At 38.8% G+C, this 19,058-nt stretch overlaps 2 protein-coding genes across 2 annotated transcripts in view; both read right to left on the reverse strand.

The window, feature by feature from the left end:
- Nucleotides 1-1,364, reverse strand: part of LOC146000152 (NPC intracellular cholesterol transporter 2-like) — a 20,286-nt gene extending 18,922 nt beyond the window's left edge. The window contains exon 1 of the mRNA XM_083137493.1: nt 1,347-1,364. Coding sequence (XP_082993619.1) covers nt 1,347-1,364 — 18 coding nt within the window. The remainder of the gene's footprint in view (nt 1-1,346) is intronic.
- Nucleotides 1,365-3,815: 2,451 nt separating this feature from the next.
- On the reverse strand, nt 3,816-18,712 carry LOC145999881 (ecdysteroid-regulated 16 kDa protein-like). The gene is made up of 4 exons (XM_083137151.1): nt 18,500-18,712; nt 9,469-9,576; nt 7,915-8,111; nt 3,816-4,289 (listed from the first exon to the last, which is right to left on the reverse strand). Exons 1-4 carry the CDS (start codon nt 18,582-18,584, stop codon nt 4,203-4,205), a joined length of 477 nt encoding a protein of 158 aa, XP_082993277.1. The 5' UTR covers nt 18,585-18,712; the 3' UTR covers nt 3,816-4,202.
- Between the last annotated feature and the right edge of the window lie 346 nt (nt 18,713-19,058).

The following is a 19,058-nucleotide window of genomic DNA, read 5'->3' on the forward strand; positions in this document are numbered from 1 at the left end:
AGTGCATGTGCTGGTAACCGCCTATTGGGAAAACGTTCGTGATGCGAACGCCGTGCTTCACGGCTGTTTCGGTTTGCCTCTCCATAAACGAGATGCATATCAGCAAGCTCGTGGGTAGAGTACTCCACCATTGTCCTGTTCCAGAACTGCTCAGCAACAGGGGCACTTTCCCTCAGAGTGACGGATATATATATATATATATATATATATATATATATATATATATATATATATATATATATATATATATATATATAAATGGATGTACACGCGTGTGTGCGTGTGGGTGTGTATAGGCCTATTTGTTTGTTCCGGTATAACTCTCGAACGCCTGGAGCAAATTCAACCAAACTTGGTACACGTATCACTTGCAATATGTAAATAAATACTGTGAGGGTAAGACACCCCTGGCACCCCTAGGGGTGAGGTGGGAAAATAATCAAGAACGACCTATATTAAATTCCGTACAAACAGACATCCGTGACTCTATGCAATCCAGCACAACGATAGTGTTTCTCGGGTTGTCTAACATACAGGCTGTGTTGCGAATGGAATCCATAGTTTTCGTGACACTCCCAATGCGGTTCAACTCCAAGTTCATCACCTATCGGCATGGTAAGGGGGGGGGGGGGTGAGAGGATGTGAAAAATAAAATGCCACAAATGACGTACATTAGTGTGGAATCCATAGTTTTCGGAGTCGCTAAGCTAATTGGTGATATTCCCGATCATATTTAAAATTAGTTACATTTTACCCTATAGTTAGAATTCATTATTTTCCTGTCTAATACAAGATTGGGATAAATAAATACCCGGGCAACGCCGGTTAATCAGATAATCGATATCATAATTAATTATCATTTGAATCAGATTTCTGCCATTTTTGATTACGACCATGAATATGAGTGATGTACAGTATGTAACATTTTTATTCGTACACACGGATTTTCAAAGAAAATGCTTTAATATCTGAAAGGAAATACACTCTTCTGAAATTGTTTCTTTACAATTCAATAACTAATATCATTAGGAACATAAAATCTTACCCAAATTCTGTATAACCAATGACAATAATAAATTTAATGAAACTGAAAGAGAAACATGCAATTTTTGTACAACTTTTTATTCGTACACTTAATAATATAAAAGAAAAAAGTATATTTAGAGCAAATTGACTGACAGTTCTAATACTTTGATGCGTATCCTTTGCCTTTAATTACTGCTTGACACCTGTTCTTCATAGAATTAACTAGTTTCCGACATGTTTCAGAGCTTATTTTATTCCACTCGGCTTGCACAACAGTTTTCAACTCTTGTTTGGTCTTGAAGCTTGCTTTATGGACTCACCTCTTCAAAATTGCCCATAAATGCTCAATGGGGTTTAAGTCTGGACTTTGAGCTGGTGTTTGTAGTAGTTTGGGCACATTCCATATTAGCCAATTCATGTTAACTCGCGCCTTATGCTTACTGTCATTGTCTTGTTGGAATCTGTAGATAGGCGGCATGTCCATTTTTTGGGCACTCTGCTTTACATTGTTCTTCAATATGTCCAAATAGACATATGCATCCATGATACCATCAATAAACTGGAAGGTATAACACCTTTTGACGACATACAGCCCCAAATCATCAATGACCCACCACCGTGTTTAACTGTTGGAACTGTGTTAATGTGATCATTGTCTCTATTTGATTTTCTCCAGACCCTATTTATCCCATCTGACCCGTATATATTAATCTTGGACTCGTCTGAACATATTACACTATCCCAAAATTCCTGGTCCTTGTGGATGTGCTCTATTGCGAATGAAAGTCTATTCCTGCGATTCACCTTATTTACATACGGCCTCTTTCCTGGTATTCTGCCATGATATCCATGCTTCCACAAGGCACGTCGGACAGTTTCATCGGACATCATCTTGCCAGCAACATTTTCTACTAACGGTCGTAACTGAAGAACACTTAGTCGGGGGTTTTCTCGCACTCTTTTTAAAATAAAGCGTTCATCACGTTTATTCAACCGCCTCTCTTTTGGTTTTCTCGGCACATTCTGTGTTGAACCTTCCTCTCTAAATTTGTTTACTATGTATTGAACTGTGGAGTGTGATTTATTGACTGTTTGACCGATTTTTCTTAACGAATAACCTCTAAGGGCCAAATTTATAATAACATCCTTCAGATCGGAACAAAGTTCCTTCACCTTGCCCATTTCGAACATGCTGATAGATAGACGATTGGCCTACAACAGGACATAGGCCAGCATTCCGCTTGACAGGGAGCGCGCCTGCATGTTCAAACTTGTTACGAAGTTGCAAACTACACGAAATCGCCCGAATAGCGGTGGCGCTGTATGCGAGGAAGATTGAAACTCTTGCCTGTGCGAATGTTGCATGAAACAGCGTGTGTTTCCCTTTTCACACAAATTATATGCTCTGTTTATACACTTTGAACATACATTTTTATTGACATTTGTTGGTGAAACCTTCATTACCATTAATTTCCAGAGAGATATGAAAATTATTATATTTACTAGTAGATATAACATTTTTTTCCTCGGAAATTCTGTGTACGAATAACAATGTTACATACTGTATGATGAAATTATGAAGGGACACCTATGCCCAGGCCGGGATTCGAACCGGGGAGCGCTGGCGTCGTAAAGCTGCTACAGCCACTCCGCTACAGGTCAGCCAAGCATTTGAATCTGAATTAAATAACTGAATTCCATCTTTGTAGTATTTATGTTTCATAAATATAGCTAATGTGTTCATTAAGATAATTACCTTATCTCATTTTGCGCACATAATATATTTCAACTATTTTTGATTACGGATAGATCACTATGATGATGAATGATTTTTTCCTTCAATTTTTGAGTTAATGATAGACATACCATACCAGCAATAATATTCACTCAGGTCACGAAGTTACAGTCCGGCCAAGGGAAACGAAACTAGCTGGAAAGTACAATTCCAAACGCGAGAGGGGAAGCAGGCAGAACCACAAAACCACTCTCTGTGGCATTTTGCTTGCATGGGTTCGCTTGTTGTTTTTATTACTGCTTGCTGTGTTGTGTTGGCTCCTACAATTCGTAACAAACCGTTTCGAAGTGGAACAAAGGAAACTGTGACGTTTTGGTCCCTGTTGCACATTCTACAAAACGACCTCGATATAATGCACAATGCCATAAATGCCATTCAGTTACTACATTTTCTTTATTATATTTATAATACTATGTATAATTATACCATTATTAGTGAATACTATCCTGATTACTGCTGTTTACATTTATGCTAATTATAATATTTACTAAGGAGATCAATTTAATTGAATGATCCAAAATAAAGTTACTGGTTTACAAACAAGTTTATCTACTAATGTGACGTGATGAATACTTTCCTGATATATTCTGTTTGCTTATATAGTACATGGATGGCAATTTCTTTTTCATTCTGTACCCTTACATAATTAGTAAACATCTCTACGTACTTTGGCGGCGATGTTACTACATTTGAAACTTCATTGTTGTTTCCACAGCAGACGATTTTCACGGAACCTGACCAAAGTGACGTCACCCCTATTTTGCCAATGAACACGTCCAGTTAGCGCATGCGCACTTTCGTCCATGGTCTCAGCTAAGGCAGGCAGACAGTATATCTCTCTATTTGTGAGAAACGAACGAACGCCTTAATCAAAAGTATTTACTGTACTCTTTACCGGGAATCTGGAGTAAGCAAACGAAATCAAGTCCTCTGCACAAGTAGTGACTTGAGAGGGCAAGACAGGGAATAGGATTAAACATGCAAAAAAAACAGGTTTATTTAAATTATGTACTTCCTATTTTTATTTCTAACATACTGTAAATACAAGAGAATAAGAAAAGAGTATGCCATCTTACGGCAAGATTTTAATAACCGACTTACGGTTAAGTCCAAATCTGTACCTTTCATTTTACACTCGTATGGATGTTACAGTAGTGAAATTCTAGATTAACTGGGTGATATTCGATGATCCCTGATTTGAAAATGTAGGCAAATGTATATATACACTTATATGATGGCGTCTGAACTCATTCGGAACATCCAAACTTGGTGCAAGGGGAACATCTTTCACATTTTCATCATCCATGGAAAGTTGACTGCATGATTGGACACCAAGAAAGATGCTTTGGATTGCAAAGTGTTGCTTCGATGGAAGACCCCTCTAGGAAGATATTCTTACAGGCAGTGTGAAACAGAACACCGAATCACCATTTGGGGTTTTAATGGCCCAGAAGACATCAAAGCGTAGCTGCAAATGAGACAACAGGTTAAAAGAGAAATGCATCGTCAATAGGTATACAAAAACACACCAAGTACACACGCACATAAACACAGTTTCAAAACATTACAAGTAGTAGAGGAATTAGTTAGTGGATGTTAGTGCCCTCGGGCGATAACTAATTTACATATGTATTTAGAACTGATTTACATGTGTTTCTTAAATATTCATAAAACTTATAAATATGCATGTAAATATATGTAAATTAGATCTAAATATATGTCAATTAATTCTAAATATATCCAATTTAGTTATCGCCCAAAGGAACTAACATCCACTAATTTATCCACTACTAATACACTATGCCTAAACTTTAAAGTCCATTTGCATAAAATGTAAGTAATATTTAATTCCAAATTAACGATCCTACTCCACAATGTTGATTTTGTTTTCTGCTATCCATTTTCGACAACACCTGAATAAATTTTACAATCTTCGTTGCTATGGTGACAGAAAATAACAAGTGAAAGTGATTAGCTTCAAAAATGTTTTAGAGTCCAGCGCAGATAATTCTGCCGTGCAATGCGCGACAGAACTAAAGAAGCAGTGTTGCTAATGGAGCAGATAGAAAAATCGCTGCGGTGCGCCGATGCACAGCTGTTACGTACAACAATAAAATTAGAGAATTCAGGTCTATCTAACGTTGAGTTTTAAACGTCATGCATTATACCAGGACTAGGATTAATATGTACTAACAAGTGACTATGTATGTAGCTACATACATATGGACTAAAAATTCGCAAAATATGAACTAACACATAAGTAAAATTACCAAAAATGCTGCAAAGAAGACTTCTTCATACGATTCCTTATTTGAGTGATTTCAAACAAAATAAAAAAATATATATATTATTTTTCATTGCATTAATGCACTGGTGGCGTTCTAACTTTTCACTCCCAAAACCCGTATACACTGGTATGGAACTGCAACGGCAGATAATAACATGCCAACGTGTTAAACCGCTACAATTGCACCATAACACTCCTCCTGAAGCAGTATTATTATTTCCTCTCTGAGATCGGCGACAGTCGGTTGCCTTTGTTGTACATTTACAAAGGATGCCGGCTTCCACAACAATAACAAGTACATATACTGCCACTAGACGATAAGCTGCGCGGCTTTTTCTTTTGTTATGAACCAGGGCCGGCGCTAGTCATTTTGCCTCCATGGGAGGTGGCGGCAGATGCCGCTCTATTTCGACCCCCCCGGTCATTACGCAGCAACGGAAAATTGAAAATCAATATATTCCTAACTAAAACATCAAAATATAAAATAAATAATGAGACTTCTTATGCTATTTCAATACTATTCAGCGCAAAAGAATATCTCGCTCGATCACAGTTTTCAATAGGCTTATTTTTTTCTTCTCTTCAAATTTTGCCGCTCTGGGCGATGGGACGGTTCGCCCTCCCCTTCCGCCGGCCCTGCTATGAACTTGGTCACCCATCAAAGCATGGCAATTTTAACACAGAAAACAATATGTATCGCATTAAGCAGCAAAAATGACAGCCTCCTCTATGCAATTTCTACAAGAACACGTGCCGGAGCCAGAGTTGAAATGATGTTGGAGCCACATAATTTATTTATTTTGAATAATTCCAAAATTATGAAATATGAACAATTTGTTGCTGCTGTTCGCTGCTCTCTTGCCAAAATGCTTTATTGGGATGCTAACACCATGACTGGCTTCCTCCTTCATGAACTCGTGCACGTTGCTTAGAATTTCCCGAGCTTGGCTATGCAAGGTTTTTGATTTCAACTTCGACAGAACTGGAGGCATTATGGAATTTAACGTTCATTAGCAAACACACACTTTTACATAAACACACGCAATACACGCACACAACGTCAAACCGGTCAAATACTTAGTATAAAATAAAAATATGGTGCTTCCAATCCAACAAAACTCACCGCCACTTTACCTGCTTTCCCCTTCCGTGACAGAAATAGTGCTTCATTATTACAGTTGGCAACACTAGTTACTAGCTAGCCAATGAACATGCACTGCATAAAAGAAGCAACGACTACGCCGTGCTATATTGCCACATTGCCGTCCCTGCTGACCGGTGGGAACCGCGAGCTGGAGCGCTGTTCAATTGTTTTCAATGAAGTTTGCGCGAGTGTGTCCAGGAATGGAATGACAATATGGCAACAATAGCGAAGGTTTTCGAGCAGGGTAGAACACGTGATGCTAAGAGAGAGGGAGACGAAACGAAAATACGTTTCTACGCAACGGCAAATTTACGTGTGTGGCACTCTACGAGTATTTCTAATCCGTGAAACTGAAATAATAACTACGCCTTCGTGTTTTAGAAGTATTTGTAAAATGTTACGTACCCAATAGGACCATTATTTCTTTCATATTTATTCTTTGTCTTCTTATAATATATTCTATTGTTTTTCATCTTTTCAATTTGCTTTGTTCTTATTTATAAGGTTATTCACATATATTATGCTAATTCTTAGTCTTGCACGCCTGGTGCTGCCATCTCTACTCCTCTTTGGCAAACTATTTACGTTACTTGGTCTTATTGGGTATGTAACAAAAAGTGAACAAACTAGAGTGATATTATTTGATTGTCAAATTATACTTACAAGGGAAGTTATCTAAGTGTCCCCCTCCGTGCCATGAAACTTGGCAGGTGTATAGAGGGGCCCAAAGGAAGAAATACGTGTTTTTTTGTTTTGGCTAAAAAAAAAAACTGTTTTAGGGGGCAAACCCCCTCAAATATCAAAATGAGGACAAATTGAAGTGGGAATCTGACCCCTGTGTCCCCCTCCGATTTCCATGAAACTTGGTAGGTGTATAGAGAAGCTCAAAGAAAGAAATACGTGTTTTTTTGTTTCAGCTAGAAAACTGTTTTAGGGGGCAAAACCTCCCTCAAATGTCAAGATGAGGATCTGACCCTTGTGCCCCCCCCCCCCGATTTCCATGAAACTTGGTAGGTGCATAGAGGGGCCCAAAGGAAGAAAAACGTGTTGTTTTGTTTCAGCTAGAAAACTGTTTTAGGGGGACAAAACCCCACTCAAATGTCAAAATGAGGACAAATTAAAGTGGGCATTTGACCCCTGTCCCCCCTCTCCGATTTCCATGAAACTTGGCAGGTGTATAGAAGGGCCCAAAGGAAGAAATACTTGTTTCTTGTTTTGGCTAAAAAACGGTTTCAGGGGCCAAAACCCGCCTCAAATGTCAAGATGAGGACAAACTGACATGGGGATCTGACCCCTGTGTCCCCCTCCGATTTCCATGAAATTTGGCAGGTGTATAGAGGGGCCCTATGCCCCCTGTTTCTTCCTATGCCATATTTACGTGGTTTCGGGGTCAGATCCCCACTTCAATTTCTCCTCATCAGCAGTGACTCTTATGCCGTCACCCATTTATTATCTGCTGTGCAAAATACGCTAACAGCACCAAACCTAACCTACCTAACCTATTCACAAACTTATTCCTGCTATCAGAAGCATACATGAGTAGGTTAGCAAGTCAGGTTTGGTGCTATTAGCACATCTTCGCTATAGCTGTCGCTAGCCACTCGTCTCAATAGTTATACTAACTATGGAGCTACATGTATGTGTGCGTGTATATACACAAACCTGTGGGTAGAAGTTGAGGACTGGAAACTTATTCTTGTAGTAATATTCCTGCCCTGCTTTCAGTGGGAGTGTAGCGTTCTTTCCGTCTATGGTGAAGATGTCTTTGTTGGCGGGCGTCTTGTGGAATCCTGGGAATGGAAAGGGGACTCGTAGGATGTAGGCATACACGTGTGAAATCAGCTCATCCACATCTTGCTCTGCAAAGTAAAAAGAAAGATATACGAATTTAAAACTTAGTACTATTCAAAGGAAAAGACAAACAAATGAAATAGTGCAACCCCAGACTTTCACAGATATAAATTCCTGCTTGGAAAATACAAATCAAAAGTAATACTCAATAATTAAATTGAAATACAAACTAATGCATAATACAACCACTTATAGCATTTTAAAATTTATCAAGATTTTTTGAACGAAATGAACATGCTGTTGCTTATGTTTGAATTACTGTTATTAGTAGCAGTAGCAGTAGTAATAGTAATACTAATATTGAATTACTTCTAGTATTGTGCGAAGGTACTACATGGTGGCTCAAAAAGTCACTTAACACCCTCGGTACAAGGCCACTGCAGCGCGCAACGTGGAAATGCCAATCGTTGCCAGGCCAAGGGAGAACCACATTGACGCCACCCGCACGGTCGGCGGCCATCTTGATGTCCGCCATCTTGAATTCAACTTCAGAATTTTAAATGGGAAGGAGATGGGATATGATATATCAAATCAAGCTAGAATTTCACGAGAAATGCAATGGTGAAGGTTGTTTTGATGTATCTTTAACCAGTAAAAAGTTATGACTGAATTCGTGTACCAATTTGCTCCCTTTCGAGGTATTAGAAAAATGCCTTAAAATTTGTTTAGCGCATCGGTAATGCATCGAGATCAAAGTGATGTCTAGGGAGAGAAGTTCGCATGCCATTGCACACGATTTTAATCGGATACATCCATGAAGAGCTGCGCATTATGAATGGTTGTCGCGAACAATTTACAGTGTGACGCTTCCATTGAATTAAAAGTCCTTCACAGTGACAAGGCTAATGTTTATGTTCATAAGGAAATTCATAAACAGAATATTCGATGCTTTTTATCTGATAACCCATTTTCGACAGATCAAAGCTGAATGATTAGTGCTGGTAAGTTAATGGTGTGGTGTTAGTGTGGAACACGATTGGTTAGTAAATTTTTCATCAACAAACATAAATGCTTAGGGCTACTTGGATTTGTTAAATAAACAGGTTTTTTCATCCTTGCTTATGGAAGAAGGTACTTTTTACAGAGTTTTTTCAATAGGGAGGAACACCAGAATACTAGAACGACGTTTACAAACAATGAAGTCAGTGGCGGCTTGTAACCACACATTCGCAATTATCTCGAAAACGGCTTGTTTGCAGACCCATGTTTACTGACTTTTTGCTTCTATTATCGTGTACTTTCACCTGTGTCAGTTTGCGCTATTACTTTTGAGACACCCTGTATACTTCTTGAGGAATTTTTATAGGCATGAAATGTCTTGCCCTCTAAGCTATGACACAAAGAGACAAACAGAGAGATACTTACTAGGCTTAAAGGTATATTTCACTAGTATGTCGGTGTTTTTCCTTAATCTACAAGGAGCTTTCCTGCATCCCCCTACTTCAGCTTTCAAAAGCTCTCCGATCAATCTCGCTGAAAGAAAAAGAAAAACAAATGTATAATATATTATCCAGTTCATGTTCTTCATTTACTTCCATCTATTACTAATATGGATAATACTGAGACGAGAATGTGAGCAGATACTTCGAGACGAGATCAATATCTAGTGTTCGAGAATTTGTTATCATATATACCACCCCTGGCCCGTATTCATGGTAAGGCTTAAAATTTTTGTGTGCAATTACATGTAAGCGGCAAATTGAATGTATCACTTCAATGTGAAGATACGTGAAGAGACGAAACGACAGTGTTGCAATATGCAGATATTAAACACCAGAACAAGAACAATGTCTAGATTACGATGCACGGAAAAGCTAATGTGGAAGCAGTGATGTGCGTCTACGCGTAAACAACGATAGTCTACATTCTACACGTAGACTATGTTATACACCTAGATTACGTAATCTATGTAAACAACATGGCGAAAGGTGATAACTTAGCAAAGAGCGCCGTGGAATTAAAAGAAAATTATACTGCGTACCAGTTGCTGATGTGTGTGGAGAACTTTTCATACTTTTTCTTTCAAATTCGAACAACTTCTCACCTAGGAAGAAACTTAATATAGGAAATATTCTAGTGCTTTATGGGGAAAATACTACTCTTGCCTCACGACTGCCATCTGTTGTTGTTTTTTGCATACTATTTATCTTCTTCCATAGTTGATAATAGAAGAGAAGAGAAATTTTGTTGTAAACAGGGTTCGTTTCAATTCGTTAGGAACCAATATAGTTGAAAATGTCACTTTCCTTTCATGAAACCCTTGAAAATTAATTTTAGTGCACTTTAGATTGTCTACGTAGTCTATGTAAACTACAACCCAATGTAATCTACGCGTAGATTACGTGTAGACAACGCATGTAGACGTAAACTTACAGTCTACGGCACATCACTGTGTGGAAGTCACTAAAGGCACCAGTTGGACGGCATCGTAAGAGGAAAACTAGGGTTTGACCCAACCTCTACACTTCTAATAACCTTCATTTACCTACACAAAATTGACTGCACCATGTACCTTCTTCAAACATACCAAGCGGATATCTATCTGATTGTTTATAGACTGGTCATATGTTTTATTTATGGTAGTGGCAATCCATTAATGGCAGGGTGCGAATCCTGGGGGGGGGATTTCCTTCCATCAACAATCTTGTCCTCAAAAAAATTCCCCACAACCAAAAATTTCCGGGGACAAACGATAAGCAGTTAGTTTTGACTTCAAAAATACTTTACTAAGGATAATATTGAAAACATACACATAGTAGTGTGGTTGTGAGTGTTGCATGCTTTCCCTCTCTCTCTCTCTCATTTCCAACTAACTAACTAACTCTGTAGCCTTCTTAAACCCGAAGGTTCATGGCTGCAGCAACACAGGCCTTCCATCTTTCCCTATCTTGAGCAAGATCTATATACTCTTTTCCATCCCTACCGATTTCCCTTAGGTCCATCTCAACGTTGTCCCTCCATCTTCGTCTTGGCCTTCCTACAGGTCTCTCATTTCCAAGAAACCACTAAAAGATTTACACCAATAACAACAGGTTGCCACCCCACTTTTGGCATCTTGCCCCCTGATTCTTGAACCCAATCGCCGCAACTGATTTATATTAATGGAAAGCAGAAACTAAAATGACAACTTATACATAATAAAACCATTTCAAGTATTTTGTAATTTTTTGACATCTTGAGCAAAGTAGTTAGTTTGTTACTTTATAAATATCTGTAATGAAATATAGGATTAAATGAAATTAAAAAAATAATTCCTTCATATGTAATTAACAATTATGTATTTTTAAATATTTAGTAATTTATTTTATCTTTAATAATATTACAAATATGTATATCATCAAATAATAATATATTGTAATTATATATACATATATACCGGGTGGTCCAAAAGTCCCGGAAGGTCACATATCGTGAGAAATACACATCGAATCGGAAAACGAAAAAATACGTGTTTAATAAGTGAAAGAAAGCTATTCAATGATATCACACTTGATTCCCCACCCCCGCCCCCCGGGGGTGGGGTGGGGCAACTGTGAAATTTTAAATAGAAACTTCCATTTTGTATTGTAGAATCGGAAAGAGGACTTCATTCCGAGTCCAACGACCTATCAACCATCTTCCTAGCTCAATTAGGAACGGAGATATGGCGATTTTAAATTTTCACGAAAAAAAAAAAAAAAAAAAAAAAAAAAAAAGTTAAAATTTCATAAAACCACCCAAAATTTTAAAGTGACGCTCTGCCCCTAATTGAGCTAGAGTGAATCGCTTTCACTCTAGCTCAATTAGGGGCAGAGCGTCCCTTTGAAGAAAAATTTGGTTTTTATGAAATTTTAACTTTTTCTTCTTCTTTTTTTGCGAAAATTTAAAATCGAAATATCTCCGTTCCTAATTGAGCTAGGAAGATGGTTGATAGGTCGTTGGACTCGGAATGAAGTCCTCTTTCCGATTCTACAATACAAAATGGAAGTTTCTATTTAAAATTTCACAGTTGCCCCACCCCACCCCCAGGGGGCGGGGGTGGGGAATCAAGTGTCATGTCATTGAATACATTTCTTTCACTTATTAAACACGAATTTTTTCGTTTTCCGATTCGATGTGTATTTCTCACGATATGTGACCTTCCGGGACTTTTGGACCACCCGGTATGTGTGTGTGTAGACGAAGATCTGTCTCCCCCCCAACAGTTTTCAATGATTTTGCACTCTGATTAATTGTAATGGTGATACTGTCATAATTAGGGAAAGGTGCAGCACCTTTATAGAAAAAAGGTGTTTTCATGCCCATCGTTTCAGATATGTAGAATGAAATCAAGTAAAATGAACACATTTTGTTGCAACTTTTCATGAGATTAGCACATTTATCCCTTTGTTACTCCATCTTTGATGCCTCAGCACCTTTTCCTTCCTTTTCTTCCATGTTTTACTAAAAAAAGTGGACAGAAAAATAAATTATTTTCACTCTTCTTGAGCAGCCACATAAAATCCTATAGTATCGTTTTGTAGAGCAGAACGAGAGCTATAGAATGGTATAATATAATCATTGCAGCCCCAATAATTCCCAAGATAATGTAGCAAAACCCGCGAGAGAAAACACAAACTTCAACAAAACATATTCGGCAGAATTACAGTTCTCTATGCGGTCCGCGCGCAACCACAGTTCTCTCTGCGGTCCGCGCTCATTATATACAGAAGGCGCAGAAAGAGAGAGCATTGAATAAAGGCATTTTATCAGCAGCTTTTGAAAAAAACATTATTAGAACCTTTTTCCCCCTTTCCTGACCATAATTATACACCTTAAAATCCTTTCCCTACACTTAATGGACCATATTACTGTGAGGACACATCAAGTCCAAACAAACCCATCACGTGGTGTTCTGCCATTCGTGGTAGCCGCAGCCAATAGGCGCCGCCGCTAAGGTCACGTGAGGCTGCTGGGGAAGTGAGTGGCAGGGGCCATAGGCTCAATTTTGTTACAAATTTCGGAAAGAAAAGAACACAGGAAAACTGATAACGGACTGGTAAATGGAGAAGACAAAGCTTCCCCTTACGAAATTGCTGCGCACGCCCCTGCCTGCAGGACTCGTCGAGAATGCAGTATCTAACTCTATTGTCTTATAGTCAAGAAATCTCGGGAGCAGGCAAATTGGTTCGTATCCCACTTCAAACTAAAAGTACACCCCCGATTTGACATAAAACTTGGATATTTTAATACATATTTAGTTTTTGTACCCTTCCCAAGTTTTCTAGCTCTTCTACAGACTGAACAGTTGCAGAAAACGTCAAGAGATGGCGCAGCTAACAACGTAGTTAAAAAACATGCGTGTTGACGACCTTCATTAGGTATAAGATTAACACGCAATGCTGCTTTTAACATAACGAAAGACTACTTTTAAGAGAAATGATGACTTGGCAAAACATTTTAACGCACAATTATTCTCTGAAGATTTCGTGCAAATATCACGCAAGCGCTTACATCCTTTATAACCTCTTATGAACGGCACATATTATGGAGGGAATGTGTGTGTGTGTGCGTGTTACAGTATTGCGTAGTAAGGGATTCTTAATTGATGGGTCTGGATTTTCATGGAATTACATATTTCTCCTTTGTGCGTGTGTGAACTGACCTTCACAACATTGCGTAATGTGAGAATGTTAATTGCTAGATCTGGATTTTTAGGTAATTAGTACATTTTTCTTTGTTTGTAGCCAAGCAAAAATGACGTAAGTTCGCTCCACACCACCGAAAAAAAATTGGTTCACATAAGACGAGAGAGGAGATGCTCTCTCGAATCGTAGTGCTAGAATAAATATAGTTTCAAGCCCTAGACAATGGATAATGTCCAATTATGATCGCATGCTAATAAATGATCATTGTCACTAATATTTAGAGAATTATATGAAGGTTATGTTCATTATTAGGGAAAAAGCTAGGTAAGGGGTGCATTGTATCTATTTCCAATAGACAGAATACAAATGAATAGACAAAGGAAGAGTTAATAGATATTGAAAGGAGGGAGAGAAAATAGGTACAGTGAAATGAGAAACAAAGGGAAAGAAGGGGTGAAATAAGGAAAGTTATTTTCTAGCTGGCAGAAGACAAAGGAAAAGATAAAAGAGTGAAGATATATAGTATGAAATAAAGACAAGTAAATAGGGATAGAGAAATAAGTTAAATGAGTAACAAAGAGAAAGAAGAAAAGAGATAAGAAAACTTATTTTTAAGGTGGCAGAACACAAAGGAAAATAGAGAAAGAGATATAGAAAATGAAAGCAGAAAGAGAAAAAAGGGGAAGAGAAACACAGAGAAAGAAGAGAGATAAGAAAGTTACTTTTTTAAGTTGGCAGAACACAAAGGAAAAGAGGAGAGATAAGAAAAGTTATTTTAAAGCTGGCGGAACACAAAGGAAAAGAAAGAGCGTATATATATATAGAAAATGAAAGGAGGACAGCAAACAGGGAAAGAGAAACATGTGAAATGATGGGAGATATAAGAAGAGAGAGAGTCAGATAGAGGTGGGGAGGAAAGAGAAATAGAAATAGAGAATAGGTGACTCGGAGAGCAATGGAAACGAGGAAGACAATGAGGAAGCAAGAAGGAGAAATAGATAGACGAAGAGAAAGAAATAGGGAAATAGAGACAAAGTAGAACAGAATGAGACGCAGAGAGAGAGAGAGATAATTCATAAGTGGAGGAATAGTGTCCGCCATGTCGAAGAAAGGGTGCCGTGCTGTTAGCGAACGTGCTTGTATCGAACACTTGCTCTTAGCGAACACGCAAACTTGTCCTGTCTTATTTGTTCTTGAATCTGGTCAGCATGCAAGTGTTGCCGGTGAAAAGCCAACTTGCGTGGAGAAACACCTCGGTGGCTGGTGCCTCTTGAACTGACCTGACCTGACTCAACCCTGATCAGTCTTCAATCGGGTCTTCCTTGTCGCACAACAGTTTTGCTACCTTGTGTTCTGACGTCAGACGAGGAATGCCTACGAGGTTAGGTTAGGTCTGTTAGGACGAAGACTCATGAACATCAACACCCGGATGAAAACAGCTTTGAAACAACTGAAAATTGATAATAACATTTACAAATGTCTTAGGAAGTTCTCCTTTGTACAAAACGTAACCTAGGTTGATTAACATTTACATTTCCTATGTAAAATTTGATTTTAAGGAAGATGAAATATATCAATATTTTAACAAAAACTTTCATGTAGTTAACCTAAATTGTTGAGGATCCTTCATTTAGCTAATTTCAAACACAAAATGATTATAAGATAGCACTGGCAACACTTGCATGTTTCAAGGACAAACAAGACAGGGCAAGTTTGTGTGTTCGCTAACAGCACGCACCTGCAAATCTTTTCCTTCCAGTGTTCGCTACGAGCAAGAAAGTGATTACATAACTTCAAGGTTAGAGCTAATCTCCGGTTAAAACAACGTGAGAATGAGCCAGCTACTTTCGGTACGAAATATACCAAGTAATTCTCCCACAACTTCCAGCGTAAAACAAAGAGGGCGCTGATTCCCATCCTTCCTTCTGAGAAAGAAAAATATCTTAATCGCCATGGAAATGTTTACTTGTTAGTGGCGTCGGTGCCAGGATTAACCGTCTAGGGGTGCTGAGGGGGGTGCGGAATGAAATTTAAGGGGTGCGATGTTCAAAATATAGAAAACATCAAACATGCATGCAAAGGCGCCCGCAGGATTTTTTCTACGGGTGGGGAGGAGATTTCATATCTTTCCAGGAACTTATATTTTACCTTTACTATTGTTGCTGTTGTTAAAAAATCACAAAGTTGAGACTGATTTTAAAATACTTTGGCGTTCGTGCCAAGTTCAGGCTTGTGCCCACTATTTAAATAGAAACTGGATTCATCCTTTTCATAAATATCTAACATTTTGTTGATAAACAGTTCTTTGTATTTTTTGTATTTTTTCACGATGCACAGATATCAGAGACCACTGTTGAGTGTTCAATTTGTATGTGTTGGATAAAAGAAAAATCGCTATGCAACCTGAAGTTCTACTATTTGAAAATAAAATAACACGTGCAAAATATACGAAATAATGTTTCATCAGACTGTTTCCCTTACATAGAAATGTGCATTAACAAGAAGAACAAGAAAAACACCCGGCTCAATACAACTCGTGTTAAATAATTTCTCGGGCACAACCCGATGATCTACTGAAAGAAACTAATTTTTTTGTTGCACTGCGATTTTGAGAATAGATGAAAAATAAGTAGGTGGATGATAAAACTGTTTTTTATCTATAATGATAAAAAATTTAAACAACATGACACAACTCTCACTGAGCAGTATGCAATTATCGAAAATGCCACCGGAATAAACAAAAGTACAAAGAATTCTCAACAACAATGGTAAGAAAGACAACAGCCGTTGATATTTGTGAAAATGCTATTTCTCTTCCAGAACCAATGGATTGCCAGTTGAATACAATAATAGCGGTATCACTTCAACAGAATAACGTAATATAATTCCATTATGTTGAAAATAATTTTTGAAGTAGGGGTGCGGAAGAAAATTAAGGGGCGCGCAAGCACCCCTTCGCACCCCCCTGGCGCCGCTCCTGCTTGTTAGCTTCAAACATTAACAAATAATTGAATTCTGTCTTCTTTTTTTAAAGAACGTACATCATAATGCTGCAATTCAATGCAGTGTCATGCATTAATGCATAAGCTTCATAGTGAACATTCTTTCTTAAATAATATTAGTTTACAGATGATTCAGTACGAGGGAAACACCAAAATACGTCTAAGTTCCTTAAACAGTTTTTTTATGTATTCTCGTTGAACAACTGTCCGATTAAGGTAACACTAATTATACAGGGTGAGGCAAAAAGATGTTAACACATATGGGAGACTAAACATTTTTTTGTTTAAACCATGGCGGCCCGATATTCCATTGAGGAACGAAGGAAGATAGCTTCCTGGATGGAGGTCTTCCAGTCCCCACGCATCTTACAAGAAAAATTCAAGGCCTGGACCGGACGGGATGCACCATCGCGCCTGACAATTGGTAGGATCTACGAGAAGTTTGTCCGGACGGGGTCCGTTCAAGACTATTGCAAGGGGAACAGGGGTAGAAAGAGATCTGTCCGAACGGAAGAGAATATCATCTGCGTCCAGGAAGCGTTGTTAGCCAGTCCAACAAAGTCCACGCGCAGACTTTCTCTAGAAACTAACATTTCCCAAAGGTCACTGATTAGAATTTTGCATCGTGACTTAGGAATGAAGCCATACCACTTTCAGATTGTGCAGCAGCTTACAAACGCGGACAAGCAAGCACGTGTGAAGGCTGCAGATATTCTCTTGGAAATGGTGAACATTGAGCCTGACATTCTGTTCATGTTTTCTGACGAAGCAACATTCCACATCAGCGGTCGTGTGAACAAGCACAACTGTATCATATGGGCGACTGAGCACCCGAAGGAAGTTCGAGAGCACATGCGGGATTCCCCTAAGGTGAACGTTTGGTGTGCCGTGAGCAAATTTGGATTGATTGGACCGTTCGTTTTTGAAGAACAGACCGTCAGGGGAGAGAATTACCTTGCCATGCTTAGCACGTTCATGAGGAGAACGTACCACTTGACATTCTCCAGCGAGGGTACTTTCAGCAAGACGGCGCCCCTGCACATTACAGTCTGCTGGTTCGGGATTACCTGAACCACACGTTCGGTAAACGCTGGATTGGTAGAGGTGGTCCTCTCCCATGGCCAGCACGATCACCCAACCTGACGCCATGCGATTTTTGGCTGTGGGGCATGGTCAAGGATCGGGTCTACGCTAGTAAACCTCGCAACCTAGACGACCTGAAACACCGCATCACTCACGTCATCGATGGAATTCCTGCCCAAATGGCCAAGAGGGCCTTACAAACAACAATGAACAGACTCAATGAGTGCATTGATAGGGATGGGTGCCAAATTGAAACCCTGTAACCAAATCCCTGCTTGTAATTGAAAGTGATTAAACACCCATTTATTGTTAACATATTTTTGCCTCACCCTGTATATAACATTTGCGTTAAAAACTGTATTACTGTATTAACACATTAGATAAATGAATGTTACTTTATGAAATAGATTAATTATGCTTGCATTTCATAAGAGTCTTTCTATACTTTGTTAACTCCGGTTCATAATAACAACAATAATAATAATCATGGAAAATTAACAACTATAACAAATGTAACAACAACCGTAACAATATACAATACATACAACATGTTTATTGTTAAATAAAGCAAGAGCGGCAATCCCGGCCAGCGATAAGAGCTAGCGCACCTTAAATGGCAACACCGCGCGGTTTCTCCATAAGAGCCATTGCGTCGTCGGATTCGAACACGCGACGTACCTGTAGGAAGCAATAATTGCTACTTACCATTCTTGCAGTTCCTGACTTGCACCTGATCGGCGAGCACAGACACGACAGACAATACAACAACAGAAGAGAGTATCACCTTCATATCGACACCTCACTGACCTCCGTTCCGCAACCTTTCAAGACGAACTGAAAACTCCCAATGTCTGCCGGAAGGCCATCCACTTTTGTTGAGCGAACTCGAGCTTGCGATGAGGTAAATCTTTGGGAAAAAAAGAAGGAAGTGGAGCCACCCTGGTTCCGCGGGAACTGGTTCTTAAGTAACGATTGGTTGGCCGTGTAAGTTTTTTCTTATTCTTGCTCAGGGAAAAATATTACGTCAAGGGAACTGTTGAACGTCATTCTCCTAACGCTTCTCCACTGGTCGACATTTTTTCAAAAGTTGAACGATGTTTTGAAATGAATAGGTGACTCTGAAAGGATTTTTCATGCTGAATTCAAATTTGAAAACTGTTTTGGTCCATCACGTCACAATTTTTCACAAATCGTGAAAACTGAATAGCATATAGGGGTCTATTATGGTATTATTGGGATCATTTGGGGTTCATATAATCATATT

Source organism: Lepisma saccharinum, chromosome 16 (assembly GCF_977018435.1).
Source record: "Lepisma saccharinum chromosome 16, izLepSacc3.1, whole genome shotgun sequence".
Lineage (NCBI taxonomy): Eukaryota > Metazoa > Arthropoda > Insecta > Zygentoma > Lepismatidae > Lepisma > Lepisma saccharinum.

Coding starts and splice junctions, on each gene's coding strand:
- LOC145999881 (XM_083137151.1), bottom strand. CDS start 18,584: ATGAAGGTGATACTCTCTTCTGTTGTTGTATTGTCTGTCGTGTCTGTG. Junction 9,577..18,499: donor AGTCAGGAACTGCAAGAATG/GTAAGTAGCAAT, acceptor TTTTTCTTTCAG/CGAGATTGATCGGAGAGCTT. Junction 8,112..9,468: donor GAAATATACCTTTAAGCCTA/GTAAGTATCTCT, acceptor TTTACTTTGCAG/AGCAAGATGTGGATGAGCTG.